This window comes from Aspergillus novofumigatus (assembly GCF_002847465.1).
Source record: "Aspergillus novofumigatus IBT 16806 chromosome Unknown P174scaffold_7, whole genome shotgun sequence".
Classification (NCBI taxonomy): domain Eukaryota; kingdom Fungi; phylum Ascomycota; class Eurotiomycetes; order Eurotiales; family Aspergillaceae; genus Aspergillus; species Aspergillus novofumigatus.
The window spans coordinates 765,278-788,925 of record NW_020194280.1 but is presented as its reverse complement, the minus strand read 5'-3'; the positions used below and the strand labels follow the sequence as shown (position 1 = coordinate 788,925).

General features: G+C 51.5%; 7 protein-coding genes across 7 annotated transcripts; 3 read left to right on the top strand and 4 right to left on the bottom strand.

Annotated features, from left to right (window-relative positions):
• Positions 1-3: 3 nt before the first annotated feature.
• P174DRAFT_273559 (uncharacterized protein) lies at positions 4-540 on the bottom strand. The gene has a single exon (XM_024821528.1). The coding sequence runs from the start codon at positions 357-359 to the stop codon at positions 72-74; it is 288 nt and encodes a 95-aa protein (XP_024679390.1). The 5' UTR covers positions 360-540; the 3' UTR covers positions 4-71.
• Positions 400-1,774, bottom strand: dprC. The gene is made up of 2 exons (XM_024823634.1): positions 749-1,774; positions 400-689 (listed from the first exon to the last, which is right to left on the bottom strand). Exons 1-2 carry the CDS (start codon positions 1,484-1,486, stop codon positions 537-539), a joined length of 891 nt encoding a protein of 296 aa, XP_024679389.1. The 5' UTR covers positions 1,487-1,774; the 3' UTR covers positions 400-536.
• A 212-nt stretch (positions 1,775-1,986) lies between these two features.
• P174DRAFT_444539 (MDR family NADP-dependent oxidoreductase) lies at positions 1,987-3,570 on the top strand. The gene is made up of 3 exons (XM_024828112.1): positions 1,987-2,461; positions 2,491-3,094; positions 3,153-3,570. Exons 1-3 carry the CDS (start codon positions 2,271-2,273, stop codon positions 3,396-3,398), a joined length of 1,041 nt encoding a protein of 346 aa, XP_024679388.1. The 5' UTR covers positions 1,987-2,270; the 3' UTR covers positions 3,399-3,570.
• A 407-nt stretch (positions 3,571-3,977) lies between these two features.
• P174DRAFT_444538 (SDR family NAD(P)-dependent oxidoreductase) lies at positions 3,978-5,083 on the top strand. The gene is made up of 2 exons (XM_024828111.1): positions 3,978-4,122; positions 4,179-5,083. The coding sequence occupies exons 1-2, from the start codon at positions 4,059-4,061 to the stop codon at positions 5,003-5,005; spliced, it is 891 nt and encodes a 296-aa protein (XP_024679387.1). The 5' UTR covers positions 3,978-4,058; the 3' UTR covers positions 5,006-5,083.
• A 28-nt stretch (positions 5,084-5,111) lies between these two features.
• P174DRAFT_394489 (putative serine/threonine protein kinase) lies at positions 5,112-6,340 on the bottom strand (the record flags this gene model as incomplete). Its single annotated transcript, XM_024823633.1, has 2 exons — positions 5,112-5,243; positions 5,303-6,340. 2 exons carry the CDS (start codon positions 6,338-6,340, stop codon positions 5,112-5,114), a joined length of 1,170 nt encoding a protein of 389 aa, XP_024679386.1.
• A 1,936-nt stretch (positions 6,341-8,276) lies between these two features.
• Positions 8,277-11,600, top strand: P174DRAFT_375962 (cation-translocating P-type ATPase; the record flags this gene model as incomplete). Its single annotated transcript, XM_024822656.1, has 1 exon — positions 8,277-11,600. The coding sequence occupies one exon, from the start codon at positions 8,277-8,279 to the stop codon at positions 11,598-11,600; it is 3,324 nt and encodes a 1,107-aa protein (XP_024679385.1).
• A 488-nt stretch (positions 11,601-12,088) lies between these two features.
• Positions 12,089-14,488, bottom strand: P174DRAFT_423651 (putative TBC domain protein; the record flags this gene model as incomplete). Its single annotated transcript, XM_024825137.1, has 3 exons — positions 12,089-12,697; positions 12,755-13,209; positions 13,267-14,488. The coding sequence occupies 3 exons, from the start codon at positions 14,486-14,488 to the stop codon at positions 12,089-12,091; spliced, it is 2,286 nt and encodes a 761-aa protein (XP_024679384.1).
• Between the last annotated feature and the right edge of the window lie 9,160 nt (positions 14,489-23,648).

Sequence of the window (23,648 nt, the reverse complement as noted above, 5' to 3'; positions counted from 1 at the left end):
TCTCGTTCCTTTTTTTTTTTTTATCGCGGTTCCACTGGAATTGCACAGCCTCCGGAGCTCCCGGAAGACACTTACACGACTGTTGTGGATGAAGTTATTGAAGGATGATAATGATTCGCTGGTAAGCAGAAGCTGGAGAATGCTTGAATCGCTCTTGAGCCAGTTAGCCCCTGATTGTCCAGATGCTGTGTTCCATGGCGCTGTGGAGCGGTAGGTATATATTTGTTGTTGCTTCTATACAATATCTTAATGAACAGTGTCGTAGAGCACGTCATAGAAGGATAACCTCCCCCATAAAAGATCAGATAAACCAAACTCTCTCTCACTTGGACCTGGCTATTATCTTGCCACTGCATCATAACTTAATACCTTGAACATACGACTACATAGCTATGACACATCATGTCCATCGCCACAGCACAATGACTATATGGAGTAAGATACGGAGTACAACTTGATCACAATCTCATGTAGTCTCAATTGCAAAGTACAAAAACGTGGTATCATCATTCATAACAAAAGTAGACGTAGACTGCTTATCGAGTTTCCCTTTGGCCAGAAAGTGTTCCTGACCGGATCTCTTGCTCGCCCTTATTCGCTATGGCCTCATTCTTCGCTGCACCTGCTTCATGACCAAATGCCTTGTCAACAGCTGCATTCATTGCTCCCCGCAACGACTCCCCAGCACCCTGAAGTCCTCGTTAGTACTCATGTCCGCTCATCAGGAGAATGTAGCAGATCGACTTACGTGAACGCCAGCAATGGCTGATTTCACACCACGGCCAATTTCCTCGCCCTTCCCTGCCGATCGGCCCTGTGGTTCCGCAGTATACTGCTTGTTTTCCGTGCTGGGCGCATATTCAGCTCGGTAGTCCTGCTTATCGTAGCTGCTGGATCCCGGGGCGGGCTGGTGGCCCACGCCGCCGGCAGTCGCGTATCCGGACCCAGTTGCGGGGTTGTACCCCGATACACTGGGGTCATATCGCGAGCGATTATCTGCCACCCCAGGCGATCCGACGGAGGTGGTCGAGGAGCCCTGCGTGACACCTGCACCAGCACCTGCTCCAGAGGTATCGGTAGGATTGCGGGAGGCGCCTGTACCCGTCTCGTTGGTCGTCTTGGTCGTGGTGTTGCCGGTCTGGCTGTCGACACGGGGGTCGAGCTTGTTCATGACCGAGGAGCTGTGAGGGCCAGCGTTAGAGCTGTCTGGGTTGTTGTAGCTCTGTGTGGCGCCCGGGTGGACGTTGCCGGAGGAGGCCATGCCTGGGGCGTACTGGGCGCGGTTGTTCAAATCGCTGTCGACGCGGGGATCGAGAGTGTTGGCGACGTTGGAGTTATGCGGTCCGGCTGACTTGGACGCAGGTCCAGTAAAAGGGTCTGCGGTGCTAGCTGCAGTGTTGACGTTGGTCCCAATAGGAGTGGTGGAGTTGGGGTCTTGGTTGTAGCCTCCGGTGGAGGACTGGTAAGGTGCTTGGGTGGTACTCATGATGCAGGTCAGAAATTATCTGTCGATATGAGAGAAGAAGTTATTATTCAGTCTTCGGATTGCAAGTCCGTCTAGTACCACGGTAGATGTTCTTATAGTTTGCCCCAGTTTGATGCTCATCACCTTTCGACATCATCGCCTAGACCGGTGACGTCAGGCTGATCGCACATTCTGTCGGGGACCACATGCTCTTTGGATGAGATCCGAAGTGGTATTCGGTAGATCATAGGCTATCTGAGATCAAAAGCTCGCTCAATTCAAAACGAGACCAATTCAATCTCTTTGAGCTGGGATGAGGGTCGTACAATTGCTCAGTGGCTGTTCCTCTCTCTATTTCCCAAAAGAGAAAAATCCTTATCGATAAGATGGGATGCATAACTACGTCATGAATGCACAAATGAACATTTATGCATTGCATAAGTTAGCAATGCAGTTATGTCCTCCCCCAGTTCTTGCAATGAGCCAATGACCCTATTAATTTCTAGCCTTCTTCTAGAACTAGAGACAAAGTCCGTTAATTTGCGGAGCCAAACTCTCTCTCTAGATTAGCTCCTTTGGATTGTCCTGAGTCAGGCAACTGAAGAACGGACTGATAACTGAATGCAGAACTTCGGCCGTGCCGAGGCACTTTCGCTGCAAGTCAAAGGATGCGAGAAAAGGTACACAGATAACCGAAGCCTATATGTGAAAAGGATCGCTCCTTCTTTCACCCCACGTTTTCCATCCTTGCACCCTATTTTCCATCTATATTTTCATCTTTGGTCCTAGCAAACAGACAGCCAAAATGGCCATCTCAAACAGACAGCTCATCTACGCCAACACGCCGTCCCCGGCCATCGACCCCTCCTTGACCAATGGAACCTTCAAGCTCAACACAACCTCCATCCCCGACCAGATCCCCAATGACAAAGTCCTCGTGCGCGTGCACTACCTCTCCCTCGACCCGGCCATGCGCCAATGGCTCACAGCAAAACGGTCATACATTGCCCCGTTGAGCGCGGCAGCGTCATGCGCGGCCAGAGCATCGCACAGGTGATCGCGGTCGGAAGCGGACTACAATCCCAATACAAGGTCGGCGACTGGGTCGTCGCTTACTCCGGGTGGCAAGAGTACTGTCTGCTGGGACCCAAGGAGGCTCAGAAGGTGGTCGTCCCTCCCGGCTGCCAGCCCACCGATGCCATGTCGGTGCTCGGAATGACGGGGTTGACTGCCTACTTTGGCATGATCGAGGTCGGACAGCCGAAGCCCGGCGACACCGTCGTAGTGTCTGGTGCGGCCGGCGCGACCGGCATGGTCGCCGGACAGATTGCCAAGGTCAAGGGAGCCAAGCGGGTTGTTGGCATTGCGGGCAGTGCCGACAAGTGCGAGTTCCTGGTCAAGGAGCTTGGATTCGATGCGGCGATCAACTACAAGGATAAGGATTGGAAGAAGCAGTTGAAGGAGGCTACGCCCGAGTACATTGATGTGTACTTTGACAATGTCGGAGGAGAAATTCTCGATGCTTGTCTCGCGCGGGCCCAGAAAGACTCTCGGTTCGCGATCTGCGGTGCGATCAGCCAGTACAACTCGGCCAAGCCGCAGGGGCCTGCGAGCTTCATGAACGTCATTGTAAGTTTTCCCTGCTATGGCATGTGGTAGCTGATCGGTCGCTAATGGTGTATTGCAGTCGCAACGAATCACAATGAAGGGTTTCATCGTGTTCGACTATGCGAAGAAGTATGACATTGCCTTGAAGGATCTGTCGACATGGTTGACCCAGGGGAAGATCAAGCGCAAGGAGCATATCATCCGGGGTGGACTGGAGGCGGCGCCTCAGGGTCTAGTGAGCCTTTACGAGGGTGCCAATACCGGCAAGATGATGGTTGAGGTGGCACCTGTTAGTGAGGCTATTGGAGCCAAGGCCAAGCTGTAGTTTGTATACATAAGTAATGTAAGCTTGCTACAGGATATTCTAAGCGTGCATTGATTTCTGTCATGACTTCAATGTTATGAAAGGGCATGTAAATAGAACGTGGTAGTGCATTTTGTATTGGAACTTTGCGTTGAGATTTGCATGGAGATCAAGGTACACAGATGACAGCAACAAAATGAATCTTCTGTATGGAAGACTTAATATTCCAAGATCGTTTGGACCGATGCAGGAGATCAGTCTGGTAGAGCTCGTGGTTATCACCGACATCACTTTCTACCAAATAAAGTACTACGGATCGACGTCATGGTGATGAACCACACACAACACCGTGGGGGGTGAATCCTGTCTAGACAGTCGCAAATCTTGCCAGACATGCCGCAATCGTTTATCCATGACGATCTAGATGAGAGAAATGCCTTTTATACACTCTAGAAATCCTGTTTTACTTTTGTAAACGGCCCGACTGTTGCAGTGATGATGCGCCCAATTGCTCCCCTGCGAGCTGTCTCTCGCCAGATACTTCAACCACGTATCTACCACCGGGCTGTATATAATAAAAGCTGCTTGTCTTCGGTACAAAATTATTCTAGTCATTTTTCTGCGTTTACGTACAGGCCATTTACCGCTACATCGCATCGATCAGTCTCCGAAGAAGTCAGAATGGAGGCCCAGAGTAGTAACCAGACCTTCAAGCTCGACAATCTCTTCAATGTCAAGGGAAAGGGTATGCGACATTCGTTCTTCTCAATACCAAAGACCAGAGATACTAAACCTGGACAGTGGCTTTAATCACCGGCGGAGGCTCCGGCATCGGTCTGATGGCCACTCAAGCTCTCGCTGTCAACGGCGCCAAAGTCTACATCACCGGACGCACAGGCGAGAAACTGGACCGCGTCGTTGAGCTGTACGGAAAGAATATCCCCGGCGAAATCATCCCTATCACAGCGGACATCACGGACAAGAAGTCAATCGAGAAGCTCGTGCAAGAGATCTCCTCGCGCGAGACGCATCTCTCCATCCTGATCAACAACGCCGGAATCACCAGCCACTCGCAGACAGTGGAGCACGAGGAGCCGGCCGAGCTGCGCAAGAGCCTGTTCGATGACCCGGCCTCCAAGCCGGAGGAATGGGAGAGCGTGTTCCGGACGAACGTGACGCAGCTGTTCTTCACCACCACGGCGTTCCTGCCGCTGCTGGCCAAGGGGTCCGAGAAGGAGTACGGCTGGTCAAGCACAGTGATCAACATCTCGTCGATCTCGGGGATCGTCAAGGTCTCGCAGCATCATTTTGCGTATAATGCGTCCAAGGCAGCGGCGATCCATCTGTCCAAGATGCTGGCGCATGAGATTAGTTCGTCGAAGTTGAAGATCCGGGTGAATAATATCGCCCCGGGTGTGTTCCCCAGTGAGATGACGGCGGGGGAGAGCGATGAGAAACAGAAGAGCTTTATCCCCAAGGAGAAGTACGAGCAGAAGGTGCCGGCGGGCCGGCCGGGCAAGGACGAGGATATGGCGAGTGCGGTGCTCTTCACGGCGACGAACCAGTATCTCAATGGGCAGACGATCGTGGTCGACGGAGGGTACGTGTTGGCTGCAGGCACTGTCTAATGAGTGAAAATGCAATGATTATATGTAGCATAGCCATAAACCTCGTTTTACGACAAAGAATGAATATCCTTATCAGTGTCTGGACCAGCCATGACTACCTATTTAATTACAACCCCATCTCTCCAGCGCGACAAACCCTCACCGCATACATCCACTCAGACCGGACCACCTGCGATGCCGTGATGCGCCGCCTCTGATTCGGATCCAGCATCGCATACACCACATTGCGACACCGCTTCTATTCTCTCAGTCAGCCATCGTGCTATTCTATGCTGGTCTTCACAAAGCGGCACCTACCTCTCCCAGCTCTTCAATAGGCGCGTACCCTTCCTCCCCCTTCCGCCCAACAAGATACTCCCGGTACCGCCCATCCTCCTCCTCGCTCGCCATGCGCCACAGCAGCCGCCGACACCGCATAGCCATATACACCAGCCCCGCAGCCCAGACATCGCCCGCCCGCGGGTCGAAGCTCTGAACCTCGCACAGCTCCTCCGGCGCAATGTAGGGTATCGTCCCGAGGAGTTTGCGGGGCGGGGAGTATGAGTAGGTCACCGCACCGACAGACCCGACCTCACCCTCGGTATCCGAGTCAGAGGCATCACCACGGGGCAAGCACACCGCGCTCCCAAAATCGGCCAATTTCACCGCGCCGTAGACGGTGAGGAGGATATTCTCTGGTTTGAGATCGCGGTGTGCGATGCCGCGGTCGTGGAGGTAGGCGACTGCGCGCATGATCTGCTTGAAGAAGCAGTTGATGTCGGAGAGGGTGAGCGTGGCGCCTGCTGTCGCGATGAGGGTGCAGAGGTCGCCGGCGGCGCAGTACTCTGTTACCAGGCAGAGCTCGCCGCGGTCGTTGAGGAGGGAGTCGATGGTGCGGAGAATGTTGGGGTGGGAGAGGGAGGAGGAGAGGGATTGTTCGAAGCGGTGGTGGGTTATGATGGTTGGGCTGGAGGAGCGGCGGAAGATCTTGACGACGTGGAGCTGTTTGGGGGATGTACCTGTAGGACTTGATGTGGGTTTGCGGGCGTATAGACGCACGGAGCTGAACGAGCCATAGTGAAGGATCTCGAGGCAGGTGCCGTACTTTTGGGCTAGGGAGGAGGGTGCTGGTGATGGTGATTCGGAGATGCTGGAGTAGACGGAGGAGGAAGACAGCAGTAGTGGTCGTTGTTCCGGACTGCAGGAGTTCTTGGGTGCCCAGCAGCGGATAAAGACGTCGGGAAGTTTCAAGCCTTCGAAGAAGTTGTAGGTCTCCTTCGGTTCCTGGGATACCAGGTCATGGTAGTGATGGTTGTCATGGCAGTGGCTGGGGTTCAGCCTGGGTATGGGCGACATGACTGTTACTGAGTGTATAACATGGACCTCAACGCATCGTGATACATCCGAAGAAGCGTGTATTTATAACTCAAAAGACGAATAGCAGTGCCATCCATCTATATGAGCGTGCTAGAGTCCAATCAAGGGATGAGGATAAGCGGGAGGAGAAGGCAGGAGTATATCCGTAGTATCGACTGTTGTACAGCCGTTGTCCCACAGAAAATACCTCAGATAGCTCAAAATGGCGGATCATATGCTCATAGTCCTGGTACTTGACGTGGCTTGGATACATACATACAGCCGCAGATCCATTGGCAGTTGATGAACCGTTGAAATCGCTCATCGCCCTTGTTTTGCCCGTCTGCAAGTCATGGTGATCTCCCACGATCTGTGTGACTCTCAAATATGAGTTGTTTGCTGCATGATGGGTACTACTAGCTGTGCTCCTATCTTGCCTGTCAAGTACCAGGTATAATAACAGCTTGATGCCCCATGAGCGTCTGGTCCGGAGCCAGCCATCTGCTCACCATTGACTTGACTGTCAATTGCAATGATCAAAGCTGTGCTTCGGTCCGGCCGTTTTCCATCTCTCTTGCCAATTCGAAGACGGAGTAGTGTCCCTCATTAACTTAGCTGTCCCGTCACAGGCAGCAACAAAGCTCTATGGACAGGAGCTATCGACCCCGTCACATTGTCTGCTTAACAGACGGAGGCCGAAAGCGCTTGAATGAACCATGGTGGGGAACCGTTGCAATCAGCACTTGGCTACTTTGGAGTCAGTCAGTCCGAAAATCTCACTGAAGTGGGAGGAATCTCTTACGTGCTGTTTCAATCAGCGATTTGCTCAAACAAAAGACTCATGCCAGAAGACGCGGCGGGGGAGTTGGCTAGTTTTCCGCTGAGGCATTTTCCGGACGAAAGAGAATCGAGACGGCCACGGCTGCAAGCGACAGTTGCAATTCTCGTTTCTTCTCACGATATCGCACTACGTACTTGTTATTCTATTGTGGATCATGCACTAATCTCGTCTGTCTAGAGAAAATCTCCGATGTCAGTGTGGCGCTCCTGTTAGCGCACGTACTGAGCTTAATTGGAGCAGCCTCGAGATGATGGTGGCTTGCGGCTATCATGCTGAGGGATTAATCCTGGCCAGGAAAAACTCTTTTACTGATGGAGACCAGAGCAGTGCTTTTCAAATTGCGATCCAAAATCTGTCGAGGCTATACGGAGTAGTATCTGTTCAGATGGAGCACATGGAAGTGGTACATTTTCTGTGGAGGAGAAAATTCCCTCACTGATCCCTCTGACCATCAATCGCTCTCTCGCTCTCTCAAACTGTGGCAGATTCCATCCTAATTCCAGTCTATTCTACGAGGAATCGGTTCTATCCGTCGACACGAATTGATGCTACTGACATTTCTCAAGATCATCAGCCTTGGAACCATCTCAGCTATGGTTCAATTACTCCATACAGCAAAGGATACACGCGGAGCATACTCGGACAGTGCCATCTCTGCTCTCCATCCTCCCTAAGTCCACATCATCTCTCTCTGCCTTGTCCCTTTCTGTCTTGTCATCGTCCATCCTGTACACTGTCTCACTCATCCCGTACCGGACTTCTGATCTCATAATTTCTTTTTTGCCTCCACAGTTCTATCCCTCAAGCGACAGTCTAGTGTCCGTGGTGACCGAAATCCTTTGTCATGGCTCCCCCTAATCGATCAAAATCTCGCATCGTAGAATCTGCTATTACCCATTCGTGTCCTTTTATCCGTCCTGGGTTAGTAGATCTACTGGTTTTTACGCATATAAGACAGCCATCATGCCTGCTCCATGGCCTCCTCCGTCCTTTCACCTTCCCTCTACTTTCCCGTCCCTCCCAGAGCCTCTGCCATAATTAGACAGCAGATCTGAGTGTTCAGTCTCATACACTCCTGAAATCCCTGCTGTTGACATGGCTCAATCTCCTGCTTCCTCCGAACCTTTAAAACAGGATCTCGAATTGGGAGTTGATAACCCTAACGAGTCCCCTGATGATCGAACGGGTCGTACAACCCGCATCCAATTCGATGGTGCAGTACCACCGGAAGAGGGAAGTGGAGGAATCTACCACTCTCGACTCAGTCGGCATCGTTCTCTGAGCCGAGACACCATTCGGAGCTCTCACGACGCCTCCCAGAGCAACAAGGCCGCCGGGATACCTATCGAGTTCAGGACCCTCTCGTTTCAAATTTCCGAGTCCCAGAACGCTACAGAAGCGGCTATCAAAGCAAGGCAGGCCAAGGAGAATAAGCCCGATCAAGATTATTTCGAGAGCTTGGACTACCACATCCTGCAGCCCGACAGACTCTTCCAGCAACTCAACGTGGACCCCCGGTCCGGTCTCAGCTCGTCTGCTGCCACCTCTCGACTGCAGCGGGATGGGAAGAATGTCATCGCTCACCATAGCGAGAACTACCTCAAGAAAATCTTTTTCTATGTCTTTGGCGGCTTCTGCTCGGTTCTGTGGATCGGGGTAATCATCTTCTTCATTTGTTGGAAACCCCTCAGCAACCCACCGTCCGTCCCGAGTCTTGCCATGGCCATACTCGTCCTCATCGTGATTTTCCTGCAAGCAAGCTTCTCTGCATTTCAAGATTGGTCTACGAAACATGTCATGAACTCGATTCTCAACCTGCTCCCATCTGAAGCTCTTGTTGTGCGAGACGGGAAGCAAATCCGCGTGCCATCCACAGACCTGGTTGCCGGTGACATCGTCCATGTTTCCATCGGCAATAAAGTCCCTGCGGACATGCGTCTCTTCCAGACATCTGGCGACGTCCGTTTCGACCGTTCTATTCTCACAGGAGAGTCGGACGAGATCGAAGGTGCCATCGACGTGACCGACGACAACTTCTTGGAAACCCGTAATATCTCTTTCATGGGCACAAGTGTCACCAACGGCAATGCGGTCGGTGTGGTGGTACTGACGGGTAGTCGGTCTGTCATGGGCCGCATCGCCAAAATGACCACTGGCGTCAAGGAGAAACCGACGTTGATACAAAAGGAGATCACTCGTTTTGTGACCATCATCATCTGCCTGACCGTCACGCTGGTTCTGATCATCCTCTTTACCTGGGTGGGTTGGTTGCGTGTGGATCACTACCAGTTCATGAACGTGGTCGCGATGCTGAACAACGTGATGGGCTGTGTCGTTGCGTTCATCCCTGAAGGTATGCCTGTTGGAGTGGCACTCACTCTGATGATGATAGCCAAGCGGATGAAGAAGAGCAACATCTTGCCGAAGGGACTTGCAACGGTAGAGACCCTGGGCTGTGTCAATGTCATCTGCTCAGACAAGACGGGCACATTGACCCAGAACAAGATGTTTGTCAGGTCACTCGGCCTGATCGATCAAGAGCTCAACGTAGAGAAGCTGCTTGGAGAACAGCGGGGCTCGACCGAGTGGCCCGCAGCGCTGAGCATCCTTCTTCGGGGCTCGTTCCTGTGCAATGACGCCTCTTTTAATCCGGCGACAATTGGACTGCCAGTGAACGACCGAGAGGTGACGGGCAATGCGACCGATGCTGCCGTCCTACGGTTCGCCGAGCTTGCTCAGCCCAACGGTCATTCTCAGTATGCCCAGTACGAAAGAGTCCACCAGATACCGTTCAACTCGAAGAACAAGTGGATGCTTACCATGCACAAGGATCCCCAGAGCAGCAGCAGCTATCTCACCTATGTCAAGGGTGCACCAGATGTTCTTCTGCCACGGTGCACATCGTACTACTCCGGCATTGACAGCAAAGTCCAGCCCATGGACGAGAATGCCCGAAGGATGTTCTCAGACTTCCAAGCGTCCCTGTCAAAGCGCGCAGAGCGTGTCATTGTGCTTTGCCAACGGCACTATACCCCCAGTGCCGCGGTGGGATCAAACGACTTCAACGACGAGGTCTTGGCCCACGGTGTCCACGACCTGACGGTGATTGGCATCTTTGGCATCGTCGATCTGCCCCGACCCGAGACCGCGCGGACCATTGCGGCCTGCCGCCGTGCAGGCATCCGCTTCTTCATGGTGACGGGCGACTTTGGTCTGACCGCAGCTGCCATCGCCCAGGACGTCGGCATCTTCAGCGGTACCGCGGAGCCAGACACGGTCGACGACCTGCGGCCATTCACCAGCGACGACGACGACGAAAACGAGAAGCAATCTCTCCGCTCTCGACGCAGTCTCCTCATCGACGGCCCAAACATATCCTCCCTCACTGACGAGCAGTGGGACGCCGTGTGCCAATACGAAGAGATCGTCTTCGCCCGCACCTCGCCCGAACAAAAGTACCGCATCGTCGAGGAGTTCAAGGCGCGCGACAACGTCGTCGCGGTGACCGGCGACGGCGTCAACGACGCTCCCGCACTGCGCACTGCCGACGTCGGCATCGCCGTCGTCTCCGGCAGCGACGTCGCCATCGAGGCAGCCGACCTGGTCCTGCTCGACAAATTCGACTCCATCGTCGACGCCATCCGCCTCGGCCGCCTCGTCTTCCAGAACCTACAGAAGGTCATCGCCTACCTGCTCCCCGCGGGCAGCTGGTCCGAGATCTGGCCAGTGCTGATGAACGTCTTCTTCGGCGTCCCACTTCCCCTCAGCTCCTTCCTCATGATCATCATCTGCGTCTTCACCGACCTCTTCCTCTCCCTCTCGCTCATCATGGAGAAAGAGGAATTCGACCTCCTCAGCCTCCCGCCCCGCAACCACAAGAAAGACCACCTCATCAACCTCAAGATCTACGCCCAATCCTACCTCTTCATCGGCGTCATGGAGACCATCATCGCCCACTCCATGTTCTTCCTGTACATGTACAAGAAGGCAGGCATCCCCTTCCACGCCCTCATCTTCGCCTTCGAGTCCTACTCCGACGGCTTCTACGGCTACTCCGCCGACCAGCTCACCCACTTCAACAACGTCGGCCAATGCGTCTACTTCGTCACCCTCGTCATGCTCCAGTGGGGCAACATCCTCTCCGTCCGCAACAAGCGCCTCTCCATCCTCACCGCTGACCCCGTCCGCAAACAGCGCCGCAACCCCTGGCTGCCCCTCGCCATGCTTGTTTCTTTGATCATCGCCATTTTTGTTACCGAGGTCCCGGGCTTCCATACCCTGTTCGACACCGCCCCCGTCCCCATTGAGTTCTGGTTCATCCCGTTGCCCTTGGCGCTGGGTATTCTGTTCATGGATGAGTTGAGGAAGCTGCTTGCTCGCGCGTTTCCGAAAGGTATTGTTGCGAAGATCTCGTGGTGATTAGACACAACATAAAAAAAAGGGATCCTTTATATACGCTAGCCTGGCGCAGTCCAAGACATATGACGACCAATGATATTTATAGACCTTTTGTTAAGAAATCCAATGATCCAGCAAGGACTACTTTTTCATAGAAATGCTGTATTAACAGTGGACAATACATTCAAGTACCCCAAGTGTAGAACAAAGAGTTGCAGAGTGAAGCTCGTCATCACTGAGATGCTTAGCCACATTCAAGTGCAACTGCTCATTTGACAACTGCGGTCGCTGCTATCTAGCCAACTACTCTAAGACCTCAGAAGTAACACCAAGACACGGCCAACATGCTGGCCACAAGAAGAGAACTAAGATTAAGTTGTGGTTTGCCAGAACCACTGTGTGAATATATCCAACGAAGGAGAAGAAGAAAAGAAGCACACAAAAAAGCTGTACAACGAACGATTGCTGATACATGAATTGACCTACGCCAATCCCATCGACAGCTCCGCTTAATCCCGCACCTTACCCGCCTCTCGGACCTCGTTCATGAACCCATCTTCGTCCCCTGCGGTGGTGAGTATCCAGTAATCACCAGCCACGGTATTGACGGACTGAGAACCACCGAAACCAGTCATAGGAGCAGCCGGAGCGCTGTGACGTGCGGCGGGTTTGTTGCTTCCGGGGTGGTGAGGGCCCCATCCGAGAATGTCCTTCACAGCGGCACGACCCTGGTCGTCCGGCTGCGTAAATGCAAACAATTGCGGCTGCAAGCAACCGAGAATCGCGACCGCGGCGCGAATTAGAATACGATCTCCTTCAAACACCCAGCAGTCCCAGACGCGACTGACGCGCTCCAAATCTAGCCCATTCGTAAGGAGAGAGCGGAACATCGGTTCCCAGATTTCCTCGTCGCTGAGACGCAGAGTCTCGTAGAGATGAGTCGCCAGGCGGGGGAACTTGTAGCGGAGCGTCGCAGACACCAATGAATACGTACGACCGATGGCCCCGCGGTCCAGCGTGAGAAATGCGACAGGAAGAGGCCGGTTCAGTGCATTGGCCATGGCAAGGAAGGCGGAAGATGGCGATGGGAACTGTAGAACCAGAAGAGCGGCTATCGTCTGTACCAAGGTTAGGAGAAATGAAAACAGATCAAGACTCTGGATGGGTCAGCTTACATGAAGACCACTGACGTATCCCACATCGCTTCGATACATCGAGTATGCCTCAAGCACATCGATCAAAGTATCGCGCAGTGGGCCGCCCACCTGGAAGAGTTTCAGGTCCGGAAACGCTTTCGACACGTCCGCCTCAATTGTATCGAACCATTCCTTCATCCGCTTATGACTTTCACCCGCCTCACCATGAACTATGGAGCGAACGTCTTTGGCCCGTTGCAAGGCCTTCTTGTACGTTTCTTCCGATAGGGATAGTTCATTGCCGATTGCGCGCTGCCAGATCGCGCCCCGATGGCGGGGCGGCACACCGCGCCACCACAATTCCCGCGTACGGGTCTCGCCGATGGCGCGGTCCCAGTTCGGAAACACGTACTCGTCCCAGATACGCTTGAGAGCTTCCCGCGTATTATCCTTTTCGCATTTGGCCGAAGCGGCTTTGGCAGCTCTGCGCTTGTCTATAGGGTGTTAATAACAAAGGCAGCTGAAGGCCGAAAATGAAGAAATGGACTAACCTGCTTCGCGCGACATTGCCATCATTTTCTTGTATTCCTTCAGATGCCTCCTCTCTTCGTTTTGGTCCTTGGGAGGAAGCCAGCTAGGCCGCGTACGCGTAAGGACCTTCTCCTTCTCCTTGCTGATGGGCAACGGATCGATCATGATATTGGACTTTTGCAGAGGAGGCAGTTCAATGGTGGTTTTGGAGTCGCGTTTCGATTCGGTGCTAGACCGTAGCGAGGAGATACCGTTCTGGAGGTTCTCTGCACGTTTGCGATCGCGTTCGTCGGCATGATATTCCAGAGCTTGAGTGATGATCTTCGCCTCCTCCGACAGATCCGACAACATATTGTTGTACGAGTAAATGCGAGGATTGCGAGGCGAAATCTGTCCTCGCTCAGGACCGGCGGAGCTTGAGCGCACCATCTGTCGGCCCGACCGAGATCCCCTGGGGGATTTCGCACCCGTAGAAGACAAAACAGACATGTCCGAGACAGAATGCGACAAGGGAAGCGGGCGCGGGCCTGGACTTCGGCCATCGGGACTTGTACCTCGGGACGGGGCGCGATCCTGCACCGGCCGGGGAGAAATAGGGACGTTCCACAAGCTCGTATCATCTGGCAGCTCCTCATCGGAGTCATGGTATTCCTCCTCGAGCTCTTTAAGGGATTTGCGGCTTCGCTGCCACGAACTCTTGCGATTGAGCGGGGGTCGGCCGCTGACGGGCGAAACAGCCAAGGTCTGAGCAGAGGGAGACGAACCCAGATTAGAGGGCATTCGGAGCGGGGAATTGGATCTTGAACGATGGGGTGCGGAAGACTGAATCGGTAGCATGTGAGTACTGCTCGCACTTCGTTGATTGCCCGACCTAAGCTTGGAGCTGCTGTGCTTCGGTTTCGCTAATGCCCCATTGACATGGCCCTTGAGCGATGGATACGGAGTCCTGGTGGGTTTGACCGTCGACGTCAAGTCACGAGTCGTAGTTATCGGAGTTTTGGGCTGCAACCTGGTCGTCGACGAGCGAGCCAGGACTCCCGACTTTCCATAAGCAGTAGTAACACCATCCATGTAGGGCAACCCCGGGTCATCCTCCAGGCCGATTTCTTCGAAATTGGAAATGTCGGCGAGGATACCGTCGGGACCGGACGCGTGCGAAGAGGACCGGAAGGATGAAGATTTAGAGGACTTGGATCCCGATAGTTCGGGAGGGGAATTGGGTGTCGTGCAAATGGTCGTCATCTCATATACCGATTTGATCGAATTGAAGTACGGGCGTAGCAAGAGCTAGTTCGGACGCAAGATGCAAGTCAAACCAAAGAAAGGAATTGCCGTATATGAAAGTGGTAACCGGCCCAAGCGAAGGAAAAAAAAAAAAGGGAAAAATATAAAATAAATTGAAGCAGAAAAAAAAAGGACGACCGCAGAGACTATCGGTGTTGGATTATATCCCCTAGTTCTGCAGTCGCTCCTGAAACAAGCCCAGCCGACAATGATTCTAGAACGACGGTAATATCCGGGGAACAAGGGCACTGTCGAGAGAAGGGGAGCAATTCAACAAGGGGATTAAGAATTGCTCACGGGAGGGGATGGTGTTTGGGAGGAGGATCAGCTGAACGAGAGGTGAGTAGTCTTTCGATGAGAAGATAAGAAAAGAGGTATAACGAGGGATCGGAGGATTCAAGCGAAGGACGGAGACAGGGAAAAGAAAAGAGAAGAAAAAGAAAAGGAAAAAGAGGACAAGAAAATGAAATGAGGCAAACGAAGGATGCTAAGAGATGCTATGATATGATGATGATGGTGAGGGATGGGGATGGGGAGGGGATAGACGAGACGGGAAATGAAGGAGATGCTTCCTCTTAGGGGAGAAGCGGAAACAGTCTAGCCTCCTCCTTCAGTAGCAAGTCACATACCGCAAACGGGGTGCCTGAGCCCTGAGGCCGACATTCATTGACACTAGGAAATCTTGAATTCGGGTCTGGCCAATTGCAAACAGCAAGAAAAACTGGCAATAGAGGCCTAAATGGCTGATCCTTGACTTTTTCGGAAGACACTTATTCATCCACATTCATCCAATGCAGTGAATGGGCCAAACTAGTACGGAGAAGGTTAGAAAACGGCCAAAGTTGCCAACAGAGAGAGTATCCTTAGGTACTCCTCAGTGCCTGTCCCACGTTTCAGCCAATAATACTAGTAAAGTACTAAGTGATACCTTATACACACGCACTGAGCCAATTCCCCATAGCGGAAGATAATATAATGCCGTCATCAAGGCCATCAAGCTCAAAGATTCTGTTTCTGTAGAAGGTAAGTTGGATTAAAGAGTTCCTGTCACAGCTTGTTGACATTTTCCTCTTCTCAGCGACCACAACATACCTCTGAGGAGTACCTGGAAGTACCTGATTTGCCTCCCCCTTTTGCCTGATTGCTTTGACCCAGTCACATCCCGTCATTTGCATCCCACTTCAGGTTTTCCGTGGTATGTGAGCTTGGAACGAACCATGGAGAAGTTCGCAAGAGAACCAAGGCACTGTATATCCGCTATTTCCGCTGTTCATCTGTTGGCTGTTGCGCATCAACAAAAAAGCAAAATAATGCCACAAGTACTCAGTACAGTGTAGATAGTCGCCCAACTACTCCCGGGACAAAGTTACTTTGTTGTCTAAGTCCAATTGGCACTATTTCTTGATTTTTGCCCTTGTTTGCCGCGGCGAATAATAATGAGAACGATTACATCATTTTCCTTGAATTATCAAGAGTTGCAGACAGCATCCATAGGGGATCCCCGACTTACCGCGGCCCAGCAAGGGGATCGCTAATAATGACCTCCAGAATCAAATCAAGGGTAAATAGCCAGTTATTCAGAACCGCCAACGGGCAAAAACAGAGTTGCCATTTCGAACAACCTGAGCCAGCCGAGCCGCCTTTCCATCGGATTGTGGCCGCGCCGCTTTCCACACCTGCTCCAACCAGTGCAGTACCTTTGCGTACTTAGTCTGTTTCCGGCCTAGGACAAACCGGAATGCAGCAGCAGCGAGGTATTGGACCTGTTGCTGCTGCACGAGGCACATATATGGCGAACAAGAATCCCTGGACTTGAGTTCCCGTCGGGCGCGCGTCATGCGATGAGCAAGTTCTATCAGATCCTGGATGACTCGGATTACCACGTCTGGGGTGGGATGTGCCCGATGAGGTAGAGCCTTCATGTACCGGTACATTTTCATCGCCGAGGTCACCAAGTTCGCGTACAGATTCCAGAGCACCACGTTGAGCGAGTTGTGCTTCGTATCTAGGTACATCGGATGCATCTGGAGCTTGAATGACGAGAGCACTTTCCGGTGTAGAGAACGGCCGGGGGCTCGTGCTGGCTCTACTGTGAGCGAGCTGGAGATAGTGGCAGCGGCCGAGTCAGTCCCCTCGAGGATTCGGTCTTGGTCCCTGTATATCTCCAAAGTCCGGGTGTCGATCAGACTTCCACAGTAAGGGAACAAATGACTGCCCTCCAGCCGAGGAATCTGTACACCGTCTACCCCTGCTGAGAAATTGACAAGGCTCTTGGCTGGATTGACGGAGATGCCGTACTTGGGTTGTCCCTTGAGCATTATCTGCAGGAAACGCATCGCCAAGCTCGAGTTGGTTGCGATAAGCAGAAAATCATCCACTAGCCGAAGAAGAACGGCTTCATTGGGATCCAGAAAACCTAGAGATTCCCGCTCCATTTGAGCATAGAACAAGTTGCACAGAACACTAGATAGTATCGAGCCCTGAGGGATGCCATTCCGCTGGCGGAAATACTTCCTCCCGACCTTCACCAAGTTGTACCGAATGTGCTCATCAAGTAGGTCCAGTAGATAGTCGCCAGAATACTCCTTATGAGCCGGCGTATCAACGAAGACGGTATTTCTCCTGTGGCCGATGCCACCATCGGTAATGGCGTCAGTCAGATGCTGCGGTTTCGACACGGGCGCTGCTCTGCCAACGTATTGGCGTAGAGCCTTACTCTGATGGGACTCTTGCACCGGCCACATGCTGCTGAACTCGTCTGGCGGCCGAACTTCCACGTGTTTCCCGATCTGGTAGCCTTCTTCGGAAAACAGGCTTTCAATCAGAGGAATAAGTTCCTCTTGAGGAATAGTGTCAAAGCAAGACTGAATGTCGACCTTCACAAAATAAAGCGGTTGCCGCTGAGCACTCGACTGACTCTGAATCAGGCGCTCCTTGAAGCTCTTGAGACGAGTGTGTATTTCGCCGACAAAAGACAGGGTCGAACCCAGACTCGCAGGGTTACGGGCCTTCTCATAGTTCAAGACATTGAATATCGGTGTGATGGTGGAGTTGATGCTCGGGCCCAGGAACGGAGCCTTGCCAGCCCATCCTGGCTGGAGCATTCGTCGTCGAAGGTTCAGAATCGGCCGGACGCCTGTCGTCTTTGGCAAGAGCCGCAGCGAGCTATACCCCAGGGACCTTCCACCCAACCTCCGCTCCGCTTCCGCTCGTTTCATCTCTTCAAAAAGAGTCGTCTTGAAAGTTGCCAATGGCTGTAGAGTTAAGTGGCGCCACACGTCATGTCGAAAGTAGAAGAGCTGGTTGCGGTATATTTGTGATTCGGTGACATAGAAGTTGGACCGAATCAGAGGTATCAAGATGGAGTCAAATATGTAGTAGATGAACTCATGGAGTAGCTCCGTCCGTTTGTGCAGATCGGATAATGACAGTTTACTTCTCGATAGAGACTCTTGATGCTGCTTACCTGGAGAGTCAAGCCATGGTATACCGGTGATCTAAGTAATGTCAGAAGCCTTTCGAACCAACATTAAGAGCAGACAAACCTTGATTCCTTTGCAAACCTCGTGAAGGCTCACACTCTCAAACCTTCGCATGCGGATGAATCTATCGACATGGCTAAATACGATCTCTTGGTTGCTTTTCTGATGTTGGCCAACTCCATAAAATTGTGGAGGGATCAACTTTCGCAGTACTGCCCGGCAGAAAGCCGATACAGACGAAGAAGGCGTCGCATAGTCCATCAGACTCTGTTTCGGTCCTGGGACTATGGACTTGGTAGTCCCTTTCCCTGTATCGTGGGTCGAACTCCTTGTCCGTGGGCTCTCTATGGGGTCCATTTCTGTGGCTGCCTGTTGCTGAGCGCCTCGCGGTTGAGTTACCAGCTGATCCGACGCCGTGCGGGATTCTTTGCCCGTCGACCCTTCTTGAGAATTGGCAGGATCGAGTTTCCAAGGCCCAACATCCTGAGCTGTCAGCACATGCACCTGCTTCGTGGAAACATTGACGTACCTCTGTCGGACAGTAGTAGTCCAACAGTTTCACGTATGGGCAACGCCGGTTACGATTCTGCAGCTGCTGCACCAATTCAACGGCCTTCCCGCGGAGCCGCTTCGGTATTTCGACAAGATCATTATGCTTTTCAAAATGATTCGTGAATCCGGGACCAATGCGTTGGCGGCGTTTGCGTTCCTGTTCCTCAATCTGCGCTATCTCGGCCTCTCTGGAGAAGTAATCTTTGAATGGCAAGACGGTTTCACGACTATCAGTGACAGAGGTGAAAACGTTATGCAGACCATATTGTCTAGGGAAGATGTACTTCAGTATGTGCACCGTCTCAGACAATGAGTCCGCTCGAGGGTAACGGTTCAGTACGTCTGAGCCTCGTTAGTTTCGGAAGTGAACAAGTAACTCGAGCACCTACGAAGACGGGTCAAGCCAAAATGGACATCGCCTTTTGAGTTGAGCACTGGTTTCGCATAGAGCATGCGCCGTCGAAAAAAGACAATACTATTCGGCTTGTGTACAACCTCTTGGTGTACACTCTTCCCTTTTTTGAGGCGAGAACCAATTCCGCCAATGGTGTTTGCTGTATGAATGGAAGCTCCGCTGAGATCTGAAACATCCTGAGCCAGCTCCCTCCTGACAGGTTCTAGGCTCGACAGCGGAAGACCTGTTCGTCACGTCATCTCTGAGTGCCCCCTCCCAAAGGTATGGCCGGCTGAAGAGCTCACCACTAATCTGGTAATATATCCCCTTCCGATGGTCAATGGCTGTGAATATACCGCAATCGAGCAAGAGTCTCAGCATGATCTCTTCTCCGTTGCCTCCCAGGAGAGCAAGAACATTCGTCCACGGCGCCTGTTTCAGCGTCTCGACATTTCTGTTGGGATACCGCACTACGAGACCCGGGATGCTGCTTGTTGGAGCGGCATGATTATCCGTCATCCGTTCTGATCCACCCGCACGCTGATAACCATGAGCCAGCAAGTGCTGAGGTCTCTGATACGAAAAGCCATTGCGATTGAAGAGTGAGGTTATGACAAAGTCAACCATCTGCGCCATGGTCAGCATCTACGGGCTTGAAGAAGACAGCCATGGTAGATTGCTCCATGCGTGCTGAATGCCCCAAAGGCTATACCGACGTGGTTTGAAGAAAATATGGCTGTCTCTCATAGCTTACCTCTGACTGTGGACATGGTGGCCCAGTGTCCGTGCTGGTGAGCTCCGATCTGCATTGGGACTGGGTTTGGGAATAAGCGGCAAAGTCTCGCCGTCGCTCCTGAGTCGCTGTGGGCGAGGTTTCCTTCAACACTCCCACGAGCGTGGTATCGAGAACGCTGGCAAGACCTTGGACCTGTCGTTCTCCCGAGCTGCCATCCCCCTGGCGTTCAGTGAGCGCATCACTCCGTACCGATGCGATCCTCCTCCGGCGGGACTTGGACGTTACGGGGATCTGCTGTAGGAGGTACTGCCTCAGCGTCACGACTTGGGGGTAGTACAGGGAGATGACAGGATGAGAATGTCCATCTTTCTCGTTTCTGGCCGAAGCTCCGTGATTTCTGGAACCGCCGGAGTGGCTGATAATGCGTCTCTGCGCTGAGTCGTCGGCTGCACAGCCATCTCTAATGGGCCTTTTTCTCTTTTTACCCATAGTAACGTTCAGATGGACAATCTACAGTGTCGTTGTGGATGGAATAATCTCATAGCTATCTACAGTGTTGAGTTGACTCCTCGGGAGACGCGACCGGAAACGCGTCAACGCGACTACAGAAAGACAATGCCTACGTCAGGTGATACAGTCGAACAGATCAGGTGAAGTACTTAATTAATCAATTCTTACGCAGAATGAAGATAAAGCGAAGGTGAATGAGATGCAATACTTTTGAGATAGACACCTATCAGGGGCCTTGTTCATACAGTTACACGTGGAGTGATACTTCCATCGCGGGCTGAAATTGGTTTTGGGGCTGTTTGGTATTTGATTTTGGAGTAAACTCAACTGAAAGAGGAACCGGCCTTGCAGGCTCTGAGATTGAGGGCAGACTATTATTATTGCCCAACAATGTCTCAATAGCTTAAGCATGCTTGAAGTTGGTTGCATCGCACCAGTCGCGCAATTAACCTAAGGTGGACATGAATCACACAAAAGTCAAAGACACCCTGGAGAGCGGATGCAGAATGCAACCTCCGGCGGCCCGACGGGAAGTTAGAAATACATAGTCTGCCTTTGGATGTGTGGTTGTGATACCTCATGGCCTGTATATAAGTTAGGTCCTTAGCTCTACGAATATTTGATACTTCATTTCATGAAAACAGCCAACCAGATATGCCTTAATAACGGCATCCAGCATCGCTGATCATGAAACTAAGATGACCACTTACGTATGTGTTAGTCAAGTGCAACACGGAGCAACCACCGTGTGTCTACAAGCTAGCGACGAGGTGAGATCATCGTTGCAACCAGCCAGTAGCCTAGTGGCTCAGGCTGCAATCTCGCACAGACAAGGATAAAAAATCGAGCCAGATCCCTGGAACGATGGTGGTCTAGAAAAGTCGCAGACTCGCAGCACTAACCGATTCTCGGATTAGGATGGCTGTAGTCCGTAAATAATTGCGTCTCCACTCTCCATCCCTCTGGCCCTCATAATTTGCTACTGAAGTTTTCGAGACGGCAATGAAACCCTGGTACGGACGACGGCCCCTGGACAGAGTGGAAATGATAGACCATCCGTACCTGAATCCACAAATGTTGATACCGTCGGAGGCTTGAGGGACAAAACAAGCCACATTCTCAGCTGCAAGGGCATTGTTATTTAACTAATTCGTGTCGGCATAACAGGGCAAGCGGTGTAATTAGGGAATGAAACAAAAGAGAAAGGCAACCAGATAAGGTAGTCATGTACAACGAAGCAAGCAAATGACCCTTGAGGATTGTCCAGTAAGGATGTTACACGACAATGGAATGGGACCTAGGTACCTAAGGTAGGTAAGGTATCTATCCACCGTACTCCGTAGGTCTACCTGAATATTTCACAGGCGGTGACAACCCATGGACAACACAAGGGCGGGCTACAACACAAGGGCTTGGTTTGACAGTTGACAGTTCACAGTTGACAGATGCAGATGCAGGGCTATATCAATGTAGTGAAGTGATCATTTGAGATCAAAGGCACTGGCTCTCAGGCTTCTCAAGTGATTTGCGCAAGCTTCTGCTTGCCGATTATTGATTCTACGGTCTAAGCGGCGAGGTGGTGCAATAATTATATACTTAAATAGCCAGCTGGCTCACTGATCCTTGATAATGATAGGTCTTCCCAATAATGAGTAAAGGGAGGTCCTCACTCCGGGTCGGCCATCGTAATAATGCTAAGGTAAACATGACGAAACACTGGAGTCGCTCTGCGCTCAGTACCTAGTTAAGTACACCAGCTAGCTACCAAGGGGTTTCTCTGTACTAAATATCCCAGAAGCTGGTGACTACGCTATTTTACTACTTTTTCTATGACGACCATCCCATCTTCCAAGGTCCTAGCCTGTAAGTGTGTGTGGAAGCCGACTCCGTCACAACTGGCCAGGAACAGAAAGAAAGGAGCAAAGTTCTTCCATCAAAGGATACAGAGTTACAGGTTACGTACTCCGTGCCTAGCTAGCTGTCCCGCAAGCGAGATTTGTGGACCCTGCCGGGAAAACGGCTCTAAAATGATACATCCACAACGCACTGCAAATAAGTATAGTTAGTTAGTTAGTTACCTATAGACGCGATGAGTCAGAATCTCCTCTCCTCGTGATTCCTAAGTAGACAGAGCAGGAGACTTAGTAAAAGAGGTATTTGACATTGCTCCATGACCCGGAATGCTTACAATCCTTAGGCCTTACAACTGTCAGACATGCAGATCATGATCTATCCAGCCTCAGTGTCTACACTTCTTAGTATCTCAATATGATCTAGTCGGATCGTCTAAGTTCAAGCAGTTCAACACTAACAAAGACGATCGATCAGGATCTGAGATGACTTCTCAGTATCACAATCTAGCAATATCATCCTCTATCATATTTACTTGCATGCTCATAAATAGTGTACTATGTAAGCTGCACATGTGAAATACATATAGTGTATCGTTGTGTCCATATTTTTCATCACCAATCTAGAGAATATCTACGGCGCATATTGATACCTAGACTATTTATTGGCAATAATGAACCAGGTTATCAACCCAGTGACCCCACTTTGTTCGCGCGATCGTTTTCTAGCTTTCTTGACTAGGTAGAAATAGTAATGCATTTCTAGTTTGTTTCCTTTCAAGGACCAAGGATCAAGGAGATGAGGACCACTCTTTCTAAACAAAATCTGAGGAACTAGACCGTTCCCTCAAAATGACACCCAACGAAAGAAGCTGAACCTCTGTCGGGATCCATATTCCAATAATAATAAGTAGAGGAATCCTCAGGAAATTTAGCACAAAGAAGTGACCCATTACTCTTGCGCAATAATAACATCTCTCTGCGCCTCGAGAACTTGTTTCAAATCCCCAATCAGCATCAGCAGTCCAGCACGCAACACTAAACGCAGATTCGATCTGTAGGTAAGTGAGGCGCTTTACACACCACTCTTCAAGTCTTTGCTCCATATCGCTCAAAGCCCCAGCAAATCCCATACAGTTATTGGCTCCCCTCTCGTCTCAGCATTCTCCATCCAGACAAAGACGACTTGATATAGAATCTACACTGTTGCTTTCATGGTTGATCTATCGCTGTTTTCCAACAAACTGATAGGATCGACTTTGAGAGTTTGACTTATTAGATACTATCGTCATTATAGTCTGTTGAGACTATCTGCATTGCTTATCGCTGTCTTCTTGTCCTACACCCAGCTTCCCTGTCGATTCGGTCCTTTTGTTTCTATTATTATTACTACGTACTATCTACTACTCTGTTATTATTATTATTATTATTTTTTATTTCGCGCTGCCACTTGGATCTCAACAACCCCTCTCGGCCCGCCTGTGACCACCACCACTCTTTCTTCCCCGTTCGTCTAGACGCCGTGCAAACAGCCCCCCAGCTCCGCATCTGACTTATCGGCAGTAGTCCTGCTCGCTCGCCTTTTCATCCTAAC